At 41.2% G+C, this 18,509-nt stretch overlaps 1 protein-coding gene across 3 annotated transcripts in view; it reads left to right on the top strand.

Annotated features, from left to right (window-relative positions):
• Window positions 1–18,509, top strand: part of STARD13 (StAR related lipid transfer domain containing 13) — a 239,075-nt gene that overhangs the window by 210,209 nt on the left and 10,357 nt on the right. For all 3 annotated transcript variants that reach the window (XM_062514702.1, XM_062514705.1, XM_062514703.1), the window contains 5 exons: window positions 3,418–3,481; window positions 8,287–9,665; window positions 11,133–11,306; window positions 13,343–13,502; window positions 17,469–17,667. In XM_062514702.1, the coding sequence (XP_062370686.1) occupies window positions 3,418–3,481; window positions 8,287–9,665; window positions 11,133–11,306; window positions 13,343–13,502; window positions 17,469–17,667 (1,976 nt within the window). The remainder of the gene's footprint in view (window positions 1–3,417; window positions 3,482–8,286; window positions 9,666–11,132; window positions 11,307–13,342; window positions 13,503–17,468; window positions 17,668–18,509) is intronic.

Below are 18,509 nucleotides of genomic sequence, written 5' to 3'. Positions count from 1 at the left end.
AGGTGAGATTACTCATCTCATGTGAGCATGGAGCCTACGAGGTAACTCACTCAGTGGCAGCCATGATAAAAAGGCAATAGGACTGGAAAACAGTAACTTATCTTCATGCACAAAACTGGTGGAACAGGGTGCCAGCCTTGCACACCAGCCCTAATGGTGCTGGGAGAACTCTTATTCAGGGTTAAGACCTTAGCAAAGCCCAGCATCAGGAGGTTGATGTCTTCTTCCCAAAGCCAGTAGCACCAGAAGAAGCCAGGCAGGGCATGTGTGCTCAGCACCTAAACTTGGCTAGGAATAACAATAAAGCAAAGAAATAGTGTTATGGTACCCCTCGTGCATTTCCAGAACCACATAGTGTGTTTTCCTGGTCAAAATCCTAAGAGAGGGCACTTGGAGATCTGCTGATGCAGGAGACACTGTTCTGTCCATGCTCGTCCTCCCCATGACACCTCTCCTTCATGGCTGGCCTGTGGCCCTGGCTGCATTCCAAAGCACCTGCTTGACAGCAGCAGCAGAACAGGTCCAGGGATTCTCCTGGAACTACTGCTCACTTCAAAGCTACCTCCTTATTACCTGGATTGCTCCCTCTTACTTGGATTGCTCTTAAAGCAGGACAACAGGTACCCCACAAGGTTTTCCAGCTGGCCTGAGCCCGCAGAGCTATAAGCTTGTATTTTTTTGTAAACACCACTCAGTGCTGTAAAGGATGCAAAAGTTGGGGATTTCCTGCTTCTGAAGTTCTTCTGCTTAAGAGTTAAGAATTACAGGACTGGGGTTGGGATTCAGAACCTGAAGGACTTGTGTCTATGGCCATCTTAAATCTCAGATAGCCCAGACTTCTCCATTTGTTGTCTGGATCCAGGTACCTGCAGCAGGCTTGATATTCCAGGGAATCTAAAGTAGCACCAGAAACATCTGTTTGGGCACCTGGATATCTCTGCTGGCTTTTTAAGAATTATTTCAAAGTGTTAAACCACCTGTGAAGTTATAGAGAAGAAATAAAACTGACATCACTGGAATACTTGCTGTAGTACATGTTTTTCAGTCTTTCCCTGAACAATGGAGGAATTTTCACATACACTTTCAAATGCATCCTAGATTATTTGGCTTTTATATAGCCTTCTCACTTGTGTTTATTTAATGTGTTTTCCCCTGACTTTTCTCAAGTCCAGACTTTGTGTTTTGTTAACATTACAAGCAGGCATTCTTTTCCCATGTTTTTAAGCAGTGGTATAAAAGTGCAGTGCTCTCACTTCAGCTGGGACATTGGTGACAGCCTTTGTAGCCAGAAACTTCTGGGGCTATTTTCTTTTCAAAAGACTTGCTGAGGAGTTGGCTGTCAGTCATCTAACAACTTTGAATGATGAGAAAAACTTTCTGCTACCACTGGCACATCAACAAGGTGAAAGAAGCTAAAACAGACTGACTTTGATTTGAGCTGTTAGTACCAGACAAACTCACAAATATGATCATTAGTTCTCTAATTTCACTGGCAGATCTTTCCACAGCCCTGGAAGAGCCCCCAAAAAACATACTGATGTTTTGTAGAGGGGTGAATTTAAAACCTGGGGTTGAACCCCCTGGCACCCCGTAAAAAGTGGTTTTGGTTTTGGTGGAGCAAGTGTGGAAATGTAGTTACAGACTTTTCCCTTCGGCACAGGCCAGCTGACAAAGAGGTGCAGGTGCTCCAATATTAGCCAATATTTACCACTCAGAGGATGCTGTACCCAAAGATAGAAATCTGGGCTGGAGTCCTTTGAAAATGTGTCTGTGCCTCTGTATACATGGAATTGATATCAATACACGCATTTAAACATTTTCTGCTTGAAAGAAGCCCTGAACATTATTCAGCCTCAGGGCCCCACGAAAATGCCATTTTGGGTTGAGAAATTCTGTGTTTGGGCAAAAGAGGAGTTTTGCAATAATAGATGTAATCCCAGAAGAAGATGTGTGGGCAGAAGGTTGCAGATATAGCAATACAGCCACAAACCCTGGAATTTATTTCAACATTGCTATCATGCATGCAGGGTGTGCTTGTGCATACATTATACCCAAATTAATACCATGAGCACAGGACTTTTCTGATGCAGCATAATGGCTGTATTGGCTTGAGTTAGAGAGGAATATTTGATCTACAAATGAGCAGGTGATATTTTGGGAGAGAATTTTTTTTTTTTTAAGGAAGATCCACATTTGGTGGGTCAGTTCTTTGTTAGTGGTGGCAGTTTGAAAGGTATTCTAATATTAGAAGTTCTGCAGGAGAATATGTTAATGCCATAATCTTCTTATGTTATGTGAGAGATTATATTATTGATCTGATATTTTTTCCATGTGTCCTTGTAACTTATCACATGCACTTCAAATGTTAAGTTCTGGAAATTGGAGGCCTCTCCCTGCGACCCAAAAGCAGAGAGAGGTCTTGCTATAAAGATACAGGAGATGCAGGCAGCCAACAGAGGAGTGCTGTGGACATGTGGTTGTCTCACTCTGCCTCCCTTTATTTTGAAATTCAGTCCTAGATATGGAAAATTTTCAAAGCAAAACATTTTTAACTCTGAGCCTCTAGTTTTAGAACATGGATTGTTTCATGGACTGGGATCTTTACGTAGACATAAAACCAAATCAATTATCATTACCACAATAGGTTCTCTATTGAAAGAGAATGTTTACTTGTCCTCTGGCTGTCCTTGCTTATGTATACACACCCACCCACCCACACACACACACACACATACACATGGATTGTCATTTCAACTCACTGTCATCACAGAATAGCCTTGGAATTAAGGAGCAGAAGCCTTACAGACACTCTGGTGACATCAGTATGAACATAGTAAAAAATAGCTAAAAACATTTATTTTAAAATATTAGATTTGTTACATGTTGGTTGTATTAAACTGTGTACAAGATCCACAGATAGGAGAAAATAAACTATTGGCTTTGGAGAAACTTTTAAGTAGCAGCTAGAAGTTCTTTATGTCAACTTTTTTAAGGACATGCCAACTGCCAGAAGTGAGGAACTGCAGCTGGGGTTTTTTTTTTGGCCTTTCACCAGTGCTTTGAAATTCCCATTTTAGACCAATTGTGTTACAATCCTGCATAAGGCAACTCACCTCCTTCTCTTGTCATTTCCCCAGCTATCACAGGTGTTTGGTTATACTTGTTTCCTGTGCTAAGTATGGAAATATCTATGAATTAAAATGCAGTCTATCAAACCTGGCTGTCAAGTAAAGTAAAACTAAGGGTCCCTTTTCATGCAGTGGTTGTATAGCTGGAACAGATGACCAGTAACCTTTCTGAAGCTGTTATATGCCATTGGCACCCTACAGTAAGATAAGAGAAAATGTTTTGAACTTGCAAAAAATCATGCCCTTTAGTCAGAGGCTGCTAATCTTTCGACTTTGCTTTGCCCTGTAGACGACTGAACACACTGAATAAGTGCGCCTCAATGAAACTCGATGTGAACTTCCAAAGAAAAAAGGTAGGAGAACTTCATTAAATATACTCTGGCTTTTGTGATAAGATCACCCCAATTTAACCTTTGATTCAGTAATGCTCTTAAAAGTAAGTTAAGTTCATTTCACTTTGAACAGCCATGTCAGCATTATCTGGATGCATGATAAAGTGAATTGTTGAATCTTGAAATTATAAACAGAATAGAAATGGTGAGTAAATACTGCGTGTGTTAGAAAGGCTTATATGGTACTTAAACTCTACATGTGTGCAATTAAAGTTAGTGGGTGAAAAGACAGTAAGGCTTCATTATACTGGCTTCTTTGTCAATGCCATATGAGTAAACAGTGGAAAATCCTGCTTAGAAAAGAATGGGAGCTGATCAGATGAAAATAACAGCTTTTCTTTGTTTCTTGTACTGACTTCTTCCCAGTTAGGAATATGAAAATGAACTTTGTCATCCTTACAAGCTGCTGTGTAACACGGGAATTATCTGAGCATAAAGGCTTTCAGTGAGGGCTGCAGAAACAGACAGTTGATTTTGAGAGTTTTGTAACATGTCCTGCATTAACTGTTGAACGTTTGGTTTTCTGGTAACAAATTCCCCAAAGTCCTTGGGTGTTGTACAGTGGTAGTTGTCAGCTCTGAGAAACCTTAGTTTCTGTTTTTCCTTCCTAGAGTGTTTGTCTAGTGCTTTTTAAAAACTGCCTCTTAGAGCTGCATTTTTTATGTCTTTGCAAATGCAGTCTCATCATAATCTACTCAGTGTTTGAGGGAACTTGAACAGAGGGTGGTTTTAATGTCCAGATACCCTGCTTTGGCACATGTCTGCTTGCTCCTCTGTGTACTAGCCTCTTTAGCTTCTATTTTGCCCATTCCCTGGAGCTGCAGGAACTTCACTGCGTCATGGGTTTTTCTTGCCTTGAATTTTATGCCGTGTTAAAAAGGGAGTACTTTTTCTTTGTTATGTTTGTTTTTCATTAATTTTTTGCTGCCACTCCTTCCTGTTCTGAATGAACTCCTCAGCTGCTCTCCTTGCAGATGACCATTAATTTGGGGTGGAAGAGACATGGCCCTACTTGGTACTCTTTCAAGGGGACAGAAGCTAGTTGAGTACATACATGCACAAGGCCACAGAGAAGCTGAGCACAGAAAAATGTAGACAAAAAGGAGTCAGAGGAGATTTTAGTCCACAGACACAGAGAAACTGAAAGTAGAAGAGAATATGGGTGAGAGAAGAAGAGGGAGAGCCTGCTGACAGGAGGAAATGTAAATGCAAGTGTAAAAGCCAGAAACTGGGTCTGAGATTGATCACCAAACTAAATAAATCTTTTGCTGTAGATATTGCCTTTCCTAATAGTCTCTGGTGATCTGAACAATGAAATACAAAATCAACCTGCTTTGGAGCTTCAGCATAACAGGTATGCACAGGACTAGCTCAACTGCTTGAATGATTCACCAAAATGTGGCCAAGCAAGCTGCCAGGCAAAGTTCCTGTGAAAGCCAGCACAGCATGAGCATTCCCCACTGCCCACTTTCCCACCCAGACCATCCTCACTGTGGGCTACTCTCTTCCCTTGGCTTTGTCAAGATGCAAACAGAAATCCTCATGTATGAGTTACAAATATGTCCGTAAGCGATTTGGACAGACAGCGATTAGCCTTTGGATTAACTGCCTTCTGCAGCTGTCAATTTATGAGAATTCCTGCCCCCAGCTGGAAAAATGTGGCAGAATTCCACTGCAAATAAATCCACTATTTGCCTTTTGTTAGCATCCCTCTGTATTTCAGGCAAGTACACCCTCAGTCAAAAAGCTGTACTATTTTAAATCAGCTGTGACAAATCTGTGAATCGAAACCTCTTTCTCTTTGGCAAATGTTGCCAGTCACTCCTCAAGAAACTTGCCTCTTCTCATCTTTCCAAACATAATGGTATTAACTGGACTTTTGAATATGCTCCAAAGCTGTGCACTTGATTTCACCCTAGGTCAGTAGAAATATACAGTCACTGCTCCAAAATGTCTGCTCTGGCTGTGTCAGATGAATCATTGCTTTCAGACCTTCTCTTGACCCACTGTCCCCCTAACTGGTGGCATGTGGGTGGGCTAAGTGCTCTCAACATTTTTTTGGGGGAGCAGTTTTTTTTGTCAGGACATTCAGATATCTGACAAGAACAGTGGGTCATTCAGGATGTTCGTGGCTTCCAGAATTTCACTGATTTCATCAAAAGAAAAGCACAGTATGTCATAGGACTCACAGTGCAGATGAATTTGTAGTGAGTCACCATAGCAGTATTTCATCAGATAATTCATTTAATATTCATCCAGATATTTCATTTCATATCTGTCTTATTTTGCTTCTGATGAAACAAACACAAGCATTTTTCTTTATCAATTTAAAAAAACCCCAAAACTAAGCCTTTATTAAACTGAGCTGCAAATTTTGACACTGAAAAGCCTCTGTATTTTCTAAGTGATTCTTGGGCGGAATGTAATCCTGTCTTTGCTGTGGTTAGAGGCAAAACTTGTTTACTACCAGTATCCATTTCTGTTCATCTCTGCTTTGTCAAGAAAAAAACAACAAAAACCTCAAACAAACAAACAAACAAAAAGCACCACAAACTTTTGATTTAAAGTGTATTTACCACTGAGTTCATTCTTATTTCTATCTTTTGCTCTATGCTCTCTTAATGGTTTTTGCAATGTCTCTACCACTTTGGCTACTTTAATCGATTCCATCTTGTAGAAAATTCAGGCTAAATCTTGTCAGTTCTTACAGTTGTGTCAGTGCAGCTACAGGGATTTGTGTCAGCCAAGAATCTTCTTTAATGTCCCTTTGGCATATTGCAATGTAGAACAAATTTTAAAAATATATTTATCCTATTGGCTGGTGCCACCAATGCTTCAGCAGTGGTATGCTTTGTAGATATAATTACCACTGTTAAATATTTAAAAGTACATACCCTTGCGGTTTTTAAAATATCCACTTTGTGGCACTACTAAGACCACAATAAATGGATTTTTAAGTTCCTGAGGCTGTGTAGTCCTTTGGTCCATATATGCATACAGCAAGCTGTGGAGTGAAAACAAAGGTGGAGCTGTCTGATGTGCCATTTTTCCCTGCAAACAAAATTTTTCCCTGCAAACAAAATACTTCACTAGGTGCTCAAGTTTTCTCTCTAACAAGCCATAGAATGAGGATCTCCATTCATTCCTGTAAACTCACAGGAGCACTGCACACCTCAACATTAACAAAAGAAAGAGGAATGCCTAAATCCAAAATTTCACAGCTGTATTTTATTTAATGGTTTGGACATGATCTAAAACATCTGGCTGACTTGAAGTGATAAACTGGCAAAAGTTTATGGCATCAGTGAGACCTGGCATGCTGCTGATCCAAATCTCTAGCTTTTGAGGTTTCAAATTTTTTAAGGTTTTGGGTGCTCTTGTAAAATTTGGTTTACATTTTTCAATGAGACAGGCCAGCAAAGATCTAGTCAGAGATTGGAGATAACTTTACCATCGAAACTTCATATAAAAATACTTCTAATAATAGACTTTAAAAATGGGAGTTTTTCCAGTCCCAAAATAGTCTTTCTGGTTTAGCACCTCATTTTAGTCTGACAACCTGTCATATTTTACTGCCTTCATACTGCTTCCAAGAATGTGAAGAGCTGTTTGGATGTCATGTAGGTGATGTTAGTTTGTTTTGCTTTAAAACAAATGCACAAGAATAATGCAGTATAAGTCCAGTTCAAAGTCAGGGAAAGGGTACTCATTAGCAACTGTGGGCTTCATGCTGAAGATGTATCTATTTTGTTTGAGCAAACATATGAGAAAAACATCATAGGGTGAAGTGGTTTTTTTTTGGTTTTTGTTTTATTTTTTTTTTTTCCCCAAGGCACACATTCTCTGCATTGCAGAGTAGCTCCTGGAGCTGCCTAAACATAAGCACAGCTCTGCATGTCTCAAGCTGAGGGATGAGACCAGGAAGGGCTGTGGGGCTGCAGCTCAGCTGCCATGGGAGTGGTTGGGGGAAGCCAGAGACACTGGGGCAGGCTGCAAGTCACCAAGTTTGGAGTACCTCTGAGGGTGACAGCAGTGAAGACAGTGATTGCCACTGTAGGAAAGCTCACCTCAGCTGCAGATGCTGCCCCATCCAGCCTGAGCCTGGCTGCTCCTCCTGCCTACACCCCCATGGCTGCCTTCTCTGCTTTCCTTTGCCTGCACTCAGACACACTCTGAACAATACTGCCAAATATTATTTTTTATTGTTCTTTTAAGCATCATGGTTATTAATCTGTAGTTATGTTCCTGAAACATAAATCTTTTTAGCTATATCTGGCCTGTGAATTTTATAGATGTTTATTTAGTTCTCACTGCAAAACTACGTGCAGCGCCATATATTTGCCGTCTTGGATTTTCAAATAGCTCACATTGCTGTAGTACCCAGCTACTTCCCTGTCTTTATCATGTGTATCTTAACACCATCCCTACAAATCAGGATTCCTTTGCTTCAGCCTTTCGAAACATTTTTTTTTTCCTAAACAGTCACTGTGGGAATCAGCCCTACACAATTCAGTGCGCAGGCAGTCCATGGAAGCCAAGATGTATCAGCTGATGGAGCAAGCTTATATTCCTCTCTTGTTAAGATGTTTGCAGTCTTTACAATTAAATGAAAGAGGGTGTTATGAAAGAACTGGTGACCAGTCTTTCATAAATTTGCTTCAGAGAGGCTTTGTTGCCTCTTGCTCACCTGGAGCAGCCCAGTCACATTAATTCAAATATCAAGTTAAAGCACACGATTTTAACATGTGCCACTTGCTTTTTTCCAGAGTGAAGATTCAGATGAAGAAGACCTCTGTGCTATCAGTAATAAATGGACTTTCCAAAGAACCAGCAGACGATGGTCTAGGGTGGACGACATTGACGCTCTGCTTCACCGATCTGACAGACATGGCTCTTCTGGGGACATTAAAATGAAAAACACAACAAGCAGTGAGAGCGTCCTTACAGATCTGAGCGAGCCTGAGGTCTCATCGATTCACAGCGAGAGCAGTGGGGGCAGTGACAACAGGAGTCAGCCTGGCACCACCAGCACTACCAGGGAGACCTGCAACTGCTCTGCCCATCATGATGTGGAAGGCACCCTGCTGCAGGACTCCACTGCAATAAACACCACCCTGACCCCCAAGGACGGTCTGAAGAATGAAAATCCAACACGAGCCAGAGCAAAAACCTTTCTAAAACGCATGGAGACACTAAAAGCAAAGGCTGTGCATGGAAAACTAAAAGGCTCAGGGAGAACAGGTCCTTTAGAGATCAGTGGACCGGTTCTCCAGTTTGAGCCAAAATCCTTGAAAGACATGCACTGTGTGCAGATAGTCAATGGCGATCTCCAAAATTTGGGGCAAGATTCAGTCAAAAGAGGGCTTCCCTTTTCTGCCAAATCCAGCAGTGACAGCAGTCAGTCTGAAAACAGTAGCAGTGGGGTGAGCACACCGTGTTTAAAGGAACGCAAATGCCATGAAGCGAACAAGAGAGGTGGGATGTACCTGGAAGACCTGGATGTTCTGGCAGGAACGGCCTTACGGCAAGTGGTGGACCAAAACCGCAAAAATGAATTTCATTCCCAAGAGAACTTGGTTGTGCACATTCCCAAGGATCACAAACCAGGGACCTTCCCAAAGGCACTTTCTATCGAAAGCCTCTCACCTACAGACAACAGTAACAGTGTAAACTGGAGGACAGGCAGCATCTCTTTGGGAAAGCAGAACTGTTCTACTCCAAAGGAATCCGGATTGATGGCTTGCTGTCCTAAAGAGAGCAGAATTAGTATTTATGACAATGTGCCAGGTTCCCACTTGTATGCTAGTACAGGGGACCTTCTGGACATAGAGAAAGATGTCCTTTTTCCTCAGTTAGATGACATTTTGCAGCATGTCAATGGACTGCAGGAGGTGGTAGATGGCTGGTCCAAGAAGGTGTTGCCAGGTCTGCCGGTTGGTGATGTGTCAGCCAGGGAATCCCCATCACTGCCTTTCCAGTCACCTACACAGATCACTCTTGATTTTGAAGGAAACTCTGTGTCTGATGGCCGGACCACCCCGAGCGACATGGACAAAGATGGAACATCCCTGAATGAATCTGAAGCCACTGGTGTTAGAGACAGGAGAGACTCTGGGGTGGGAGCATCACTCACAAGGCCAAGCAGGTAAATAGCAAAATTTTGTATACAAATCCACCAACTGTGAAATGCAATATAATGAAGCAAAGGTTCTCAGCCTGGGAGTCAGAATGCACAGGGTACCATTACAGTAGTGCTCATCCTGTATGGAGATGGGGACTTCCCAGAGAAAGGTGGGACTTTGAGGGAAGGGACATCCTGCTGTGGAGATTCTTACATGGAATTGATGCAGAATTGGTTTAATAGAGCAAACTACGGCATTTTTTATCCCTTGATCTATTGATTACATAGTAGGACCCTGTGTATGTTGTAGGATATATTTTTAATTTGTCTTCTAAGTTATGCACCCAGGTCCTTGTGAATCTGTAGCTTTATGCACTTTTTAATGCACTGATCTGCTTTAAAAATGTGCCCCTTTGTGCTCAAAGAGAACTTCCCTACTCTGCCTCCCCCCCTTACATAGGTGGGATGAAATGATGGTGAACAATTTACTTCTTAATAAAGTAGAAAGTGGAAATTTGTTAATAGTTTACAGTCCCATTTTAAGTCAGAGTGATGAGCTTCTGTTGAACCAAGTACCAGTGGTCCTGGGCAAAAGCTTTTTGTGGGTCTAAACTGTTGTATGTAGGGTGGCTTTGTAAGTGCAAAAGCAGGGAGAACATACCTAGTATTCTCTGATACTGGTATTCCTGATAATACTGGTATTTTCCAATCTGCTGTCAGTCTCATCACACCCTCACAGACGACTCTGCCATGCCATGGTTTGCTGCTGCCTGTGCTTGCTCACCACCACCACAAAAGTGAAAGTGAACTGGAGGAAACTATTGAGTAAATGAGCAGTGCCAAAGCTTTTAGGATTTGAGCCAGGATTTATACTTAGTGAATAAAGAAAATAAAATTAGGGGATTTTTTTTCTGATGAATCTAGTATATAGAGAAAGTGCACTGCAGTACAAAGATGTGAGCAGTTCAATAGCTTGGTGGTTATAGCTCTAGCTAAGGAGACACAGGGTTTAATCCTACTTCAAAAAAATCCTTCAGCATTTGATGGCAGAGATATTTGGAGAACCTCATCTCCAAATACCTCAGTGGTCAGGTCAGTCCCCTGGGAGGTGAGGGACTAGGCATCAAATGCCAGTTCTGAGTCAGGCAAAGAGCATTTGTATCTAAATCTCCCATATCCTGTTGGAAGTGTGTGGGCTAAAGACCATAGAAGGCAGCACTGCTTCCCCAAGTATATGGACAGGACCCACACCCACCTGTGAATTTAATGTTCCAAAGACAAAACTTGGGCATTTCAGAAATTAAAGAGGTTGACTAAATTGTTTTCTTTATCTCCAAGGTACATTTCCTTTCAGGTGACACGCCACCAGCCATCACGTATGTGTGTGTTTCTGTGTGTTTTATATATTGCCCAGCCCTATCTCACACTGCACCATCTTTTCCGCCCAACTAAAGCAGTTCTCTGATTTTTCTATCATTTCTTTTGCTAAAGGCAATTACGATGGCATAGTTTCCAAATTTCTCATCGCCTGAGCCGCTCCATTGCATCACTTCACATCAGCAACCAGTCAGCAGCCCAGCTGAATCTACTGCAAAAATTCTCTCTGCTTCGTCTCACTGCCATCATGGAAAAGTACTCCATGTCAAACAAGCATGGCTGGACCTGGTAAGTACCACTGGTAACTGGAAGGAGACTTTTTAGAAGGAAATAGCTTCTCCTAATTCTGTTACTCTATTAGTAAGTCAGTTCAATTAGAAGGAGCCATTGACTTCAAGTGTAGGATTTGAAACTGTCCCTTTTAATTCATTGCTGCCTAGTGGCTTGTTGGCAAAGTCAGAAATAGATCCTGGAAATCTGACTTCATTACTGTGCTCTAACAGAGAGACAACCCTGGCCTTTTGAACAATGCTACAGTTCCAGAAAAATAAACAGGAGTAGGAGAGAGAGACTAAAAAGTAGGAAAAGTTTACAGTAAGTCCTACCCAGAATTCGTTTGGTGATTTGAAAAGAAACAGCTGCTTCTTCGTGTGTTTGTTAGTGCTTTGTTTGTGCTTTAAAAGAAGGGTTAGAGTAGTTATGGGACTTTTCTCTAGAAATCATAGATGCAGGTTTAGCCTAGGCCTGGACCTGTGTTAGAGGGAGCTTGCAGCCCTGGCAGCTGTGACAGCTACCTGGTCACTCAGGGAGTGGAGGGAAGTGCACAAGGATGTGAATGCTCACAATGTGGCTCCTTCTGTAGCAACTGACTGCAGAAACCTGCATGTTTCGTGGTATATAAACCCTGGTGGGCCTCACAGATTGAGGTACGCCAGAAATGGAAATGGTCGTGGATAAGAATTTAAAAGTATCTGAGAAATAATCAAAGGGATGACAGAATCTTTCCCTGATATACTGAGGCATCCAGTCCAGATACAGCATGACTTGATATTTATACTGTGGTTTTCATGCTCAAAGCACCTCCCCAAAATCCCACTAAATTAATCTGTGAGCTATGTAAGACAAGTTTTCCCTTAGAAAAACAGGTACAATAGATACGTGTGAGATTCACCTCACTGACATCAGTCATTGAGGACTTAGGAAAAGTTAAAAGAGTAATCTGTCATAAATCTAATCTGAGAAAGTCAGGTTGGCTGTTTGTGGTCAGATGTGGAACCCCAAAGCAGCCCATTATATCCAAGGGTGAGGGTTTGGGTTACCCTCCAGAGGTGTCTTTCTCTAGAGTGGGTATAGAGGTAGTCCAAACTGCTGACCCTTTCTAATAAAAGAACTAAAATTCAGTAGGATTAATCCCCATTTCACTGCTCTCTTTTGGTGTACTCCCTGTGGCTAGCTGACATCTGCACTGAAATGAATCTCACCTTACCCAACATCAAATAAGCAGACTAGAATACAGCAAATTCCAGGTCCTGCTGTTTGTACAGGGTTTTCATCCTGAAAGTTTTTATACTCAGTCTCTAAGGATTTTTAAGAAAGGGACTGTAAATAGCTGTAGAGTTACACACTGTACTTCTTCAGTAGGTAGTTTAAAATGAGTTTTTACTTCTTCCCACACAGATGACAAAAGTCTTAGTCACATTCAGGTCATATTCTTCTTTTATATTTTAATTCCATGGCAGTCATGACTCCCAAAAAAGGCAATCCAGTTGGTTCTTGTTTTCATCACAATTTTTTGTTGAAAGCAAGTTTACCAGCTTCACTTAAGTTACTCAGCTAGAATAAATCATATAAAACAAGGGAGGAATCTGACACATAGGGATTTCCCATCATCATTTCTTATTGTAAAGTTTTAGTCAATAGAAATACTAAATCATGTAACTAGTAGTACAAAGATCACTCAGCATGTTAGAGGACTGAACCTCCTTTTCCCTCAGGTTCCCTCTCCACTCAGGTTTGCTCTGCCATTGCTGAGTCCCTAAAAGATGCTTTAAACCTTGTTGGCTTCACCTGGATGACACCTACATGGTAAAAGGTTCTTGTTAGAACTGATTGTTATGCTATACCCTAGAGGCCATCCACTTACAGACATTAAGAAATTAATAAATTATGCAAATTGTAAAGTATCTGTTGTGTATTGTGCATTAAGCATTTTTTCTCCATCTTTATTAAAAAGGCCCTGGTTGCCAATTTCTGTCAGTAGTGTTACTCAGAAAGTGTATAAATACTCTGATTTTTTCATGCAGCCTGTTCATGTTAATTTTCAGGTCTGTGCCAAAGTTCATGAAGAGGATGAAAGTCCCTGACTACAAGGACAAGAATGTCTTTGGTGTGCCCCTGATAGTTCATGTCCAGAGAACGGGGCAGCCTCTTCCCCAGAGCATACAACAAGCCCTGCGCTATCTACGGAGCAACTGTCTAGACCAGGTAGGAATTTTACTCCATGGACTTGTTGGTTTCTCCTGAAAAGCCACTTTAAGCAAGCAACAGTGAGCATTCTTCTGCTAAGTTCCAGAATTATTTGGAGATTATTATCTATCATGTTGGGTCTCAATCTCCTCTGGTGATTTGATAGTTGGTGCCAATACTAAAAGTTTTCCATTTTGAGATTTGGATCCAGCTAATCTGTTGAATTTTTGTAGCTGTAGCAGTCCTGCTGATCACAGTCTCCTTTAAAGAATGTTTTAAGATCTTCATGTATATTGAATGAAACCTGGGAAGAGATCAGGACTCCCCACATCTACATGTATCTGTACTGCTTAAGCTTGACTGTTGCCATTGAGGGTTAACTGCATTCACCGTTTCACAAGATATGGTACAAAAGGTTTTATTTACTTAGCAAAGACAGAAAAGTCCAAGAATAGAGAGCAAACTCAGCAAAATATTCCAAGTATTCTGTTGACAGAGTCAGATATATCCAGATAGTTAGGTCAGCAGGGGTTCAATGCCAAAGCCATTATGGTGTGTTGCCCTTTTATAGTGTTCTTAGCTACAACAAGCCAGCTGGGACACCCTCATGCTCAAAGTATTTCTTTTTTCTTTTATTCCCTTTAGCTACAGAGGGACATACTAATCATTTTTTTAATGTTCTTCCCCTAAGGATGAGGATGTGTATTTTTATGAACATAGGACTGGGAGAAACCCCCTGGCTGTTTATGCTCAGTCCTCTACTGTTATTGACCTCATGTCATATGACCTATTTCATAACTGCCTTTAGATAGTTTTAAGTTAGAAAGGAGCAACCAGCACTTTGCTCTGCAGATTTTCTAGCTGCTTTCCTAGCTCTGAGCACATGAAAAGGGTAGAATTAGTCTGCTCTGATTCTTCACGTTTTCTAATCACCATTCTGGTTGCTGTTCAGGTTTTTTGTTGGATGACAGTCATCTTCCCCAAAACTGAAATCTGAAAATTAAAGGCATTCCAGTGAATCACAACCATTTCCCTTTGCAGCCAGTGGGAAAGACACAGGTCCTTCCTATCAGTACTCTCTGTAAAGGGATCCTGTAATGGTCAGACCTTGACATCTAACTCCACAGTGTCAAAAGTGAGGTGAGATGAGTTCTGCCAGCCATATGTTGAGGGGTGGGATGAACAGCTTGTCAGAAATTTAAGAGAGGATGAAAGGGAAAAATGCATAGAGACAAGTAGAAGTGATATATTCAGGAGCTTACATGCCTGGTTGACACGGTGCTCATCTGAGTTTGTGTGCTGAGCTGGGAAAGCCAGTATAGGGGAGAAAAGTGATGCAGCAAGCCTGGAATTAGTGATAAGATTGGAGGAGATGCCCAAATAAGAGGAACAGGAGATGTAAGGATAGGGATGGGCTTGTCAGCTAGGAAGCAGAGCAAAAGGAAGAAAGAGAACAGAAAGGATTAACTGGGAACAGTGTAAAAGGGAGTATAAGAGAGAAGGAAAAAGCCCTTGATATATTTGAGGCAGTTAAAAGGTGTTGGAAGTCTCAGACAATTATCTGCTCCATTTGTGTTTACAGGCTGAGAAGCATCTGTGAGGGGCCATTTCAATTCAGCTTGGGTTTCTTCTTCGAGTGAAATTGGGAAAATACTGAATTTAAGAAAAAAGAAGAAGTACAAATTAGGATCCTTTTAAAATATCTTTTCACCAAAAACCTTTCTAGGCAAAAACTCCAGGAAGTTCAGCTTCTCTGCTTTACAGTTACTCCCTTTGTTCCCATTTGATTCAAAGTCTCCTAATGCATGGACAGAGACCTGGGCAGCCTCCAGTCTCCCCCAGCATCTTGCATATGTGTCTCTTCTGTCCACTGCAGAAGGTGGGCTAGAGTTGAGAACAGGTGTCAGAGCTTCTTACTGCACACACTTGGTAAAGCTGAGGTTGCTCTAAACCATTGCAAGGTCTGGCTCTTGCCACTGAAATCCCTAAACTGGCATGAGGAGCCCCACAGTTAGTTGCAGGATATGTAATTCAGTCTGACTTGTGAAATATAAACTGCTTTGCCTTTTCCAACTGCATCTTTTTTTCTGTCATGCATCATATGGATGCTTGTAGGGAAGATGATCCACACAGCATGAAGACAGTAAAAGAGACTAACCTCTGAATTTTTAGTCCCTTTTTATTTACAGAACAAGTCTGTAATAATGCATAGCAGAGCCTAAAACATATTTTTCTATTGAGTGAAGAACTCTTTTGATTAATTATTAATTTTTCCATTAATAAAAACAACAGGAAATAGGAGTTTGGATAAATGTCTTTAAACAGAGATCAAGAGTAGTAGAATGATGTGCAGCAGGAGATTGCATGGGTGAGATTTGACATCTGACCTCTCAAATCAGACTTAGCTGGAAGTTTTTAATGGTTGTTTATACCAGCAAGGACACTTTCAATCAAAAGGAGAGAACTGAGCCTCTGCTCTGACATTTATCTACCACAGGCCAAAACTTTATTTTTTGGACAGAATTAGCAAGTCTGTCTTCTTCATCTTCAGCACACATTTCTAAGAGGAAAAGGCATTTAAAAAGAAGAGAAAGAGAAAGGGAAAACCAGATGAAAAGAGCTGGATGCTCTTTCATGCGTGCTCTTGTCAGAAATAAGAGCAGAGCTTCACTTGGGATCGTTAAGTACAGAACAGAGGACACACTCCAGTTCTCTACTTCCCATACATAAATTTAGCCCTCAAATGATACTAAATTCATCAATAAGAAGACACAGAAGAGCTGCCTCACAGCCAGTTTGGTGCAGCAGTTCCTCTCCATATAAGTAATTAAATAAATATACTGTCTCACAGAGCTGTGATCTATATAATTAGTGCCATTAATGTGCAAGTTAACCAAAGTCCAGGTGACCATGGGAGGTGTTCTAGAGAGAAGGGGGTCCTCTGTGAACTCTGTGCTGCTTCTTACTCAGAAGTAATGGGGAGAAGGCCAGAAGGCATTATTCCCTTTCCTTTGCTATTTGTTGATGCACTGTGCCATGCAGGAAGCTGTATGGATCACCAGTGAGCCAGCAATCACAGAGTAACAGGGGTATATAATTTCCAAGTGAAAATGTGCCTTTTCCATAAATCTGTCTCAATGTTTCACCTTTTTCCACCCTCAAAACTAAAGGGAGGCAGTGTTAACACTTCCCAAATGAAACACTGTAAACTCACTTGGGAATAAATAATGTGGTTGAGGCCCAGGAATACACCCCAGGGGAAATTCCTGGGGTGGAGAAGAACAAGAAAGGGCAGCCCTGCCTTAAAGGCATCATTTGAAGAATTACCACTTCCTTTCAAATTAGAAAGCAAACACGATAAAAATGTATTTTAGTGACACTGCACAAGTAATCCTTCTGTGGACCCCACTTCTGAATTGGACTTTTCAGTGGGATTTGGGAGAAGTCTTGGAAGCAGAGAGCATGAAAGGGAAAAAGTAGATTTCATCTTGATTTGAAAGCTTTACCAGGACGTACTAATCTTTTGCCACAGCATTTATTACTTAGCTAAGCATAATATTTTCTTGTTAGTCTTCAAAATATATACCCAAATAAACACTCAGGGCCAGATTCTCAGCTGGAGTAAATCAACAGACAGTCACCCAAGCCAAGCAATCCAGGCTGATTTATATCAGCAGAGCATCTTGCTTAAACTTCTCAGGCAGCAGAGAAACCACAAGGCATTCTCAACCCTTTGTCTAGGATGGGACAGACAGCAGCAGCATTATTAACCCCTGCAGTCCTGCTGTAGGAACTTGTGCTTGCCTACAAGACTCGAGGGACCATCAATTGCATTTGCACATTTTCCTCCTTCTTGCCTAGAGTGAAATAAGCAATCCAAGTTTTGGTCATGATCAAAATCCCAGTGTATAAATGTATACAGCACGTATATATTCTTCAAGTGCCATTTTCCCTTTCACCCAACTCAATACGGTGTGTTTTCAGGTGGGTCTGTTTCGGAAATCTGGAGTGAAATCCCGAATCCAGGCCCTGCGTCAGATGAACGAGAGCTCCCCAGAAAACGTCAGCTATGAAGACCAGTCAGCATATGATGTGGCTGACATGGTCAAGCAATTCTTCAGGGACTTGCCAGAACCTCTTCTCACAAGTAAACTAGGAGAGACTTTTCTGCACATTTATCAGTGTAAGTTGATATTTCTACATATTTCTATCATTATGAACAATTATAAATTGTTGCATATTATATAATAATATACTGTAAATAATTTTGGCATGTTAACACTGGATAGGTTTCTTTCTGCTGGCCTTTGAGAGATAAAAAAAACCTCTGCCCTCAAAATCTTTCACTAAGATGTCTTCAGAGCCACCTAAACGTTTAAGTGTCAAATTTAATGGAAAGCCAATGCTCATACCAGCCTACATACGATCAGAAAGACAGAAGAATAGGCTGCTGGACATAAAGAGCATGAAGGCGCATATTTTTGTCAGATGTCTTTAAACTGTGGGCCCATTTCATGCACTTATATCTCAAGATAAGTGAGTCTTCTGGGCATGGAGAAGTGGTACTTGACCATGAGAACATGGTCAATATGGTCTTTGTAGTGCCCTTCCTTGCTGTGACTTTTGATTATTTGTTTTTTTCATTATAGTCAATAAAATGTACAGGAAAAAAACAAGCTGCCTTCATGTAGATAATAAGCTGTATATAAAGAACTCACAGAGAAACAAAGAAACCAGGGGATTTCTTCTTTTCTTTCATAAGCAACCTTCAGAAAAAACTGAGACTCAGATGCATCAGAATAATGAAAGTCCCTGTGAATCAGGAAATGACTGTGTATCTCTTCTCCAGACTGAGGGAGAAATAAACAGTGAGGAAAGCACTGGACAGCCAGAGGAATTACAGTTTTTTTCCTGAAAATGTCCATTATGAGGGCCGGTTAGCCAGCACTCTGGCAGATGCAGCCAGCCTAAGCCAAATAATTGGAAGCACTAAAGAGAAGTGTGTCTAGTCTTTCCCTTGCAGAC

The sequence above is a fragment of the Cinclus cinclus genome, chromosome 2 (assembly GCF_963662255.1).
Source record: "Cinclus cinclus chromosome 2, bCinCin1.1, whole genome shotgun sequence".
Classification (NCBI taxonomy): domain Eukaryota; kingdom Metazoa; phylum Chordata; class Aves; order Passeriformes; family Cinclidae; genus Cinclus; species Cinclus cinclus.
This window is presented reverse-complemented; position numbering and strand designations above follow the sequence as displayed.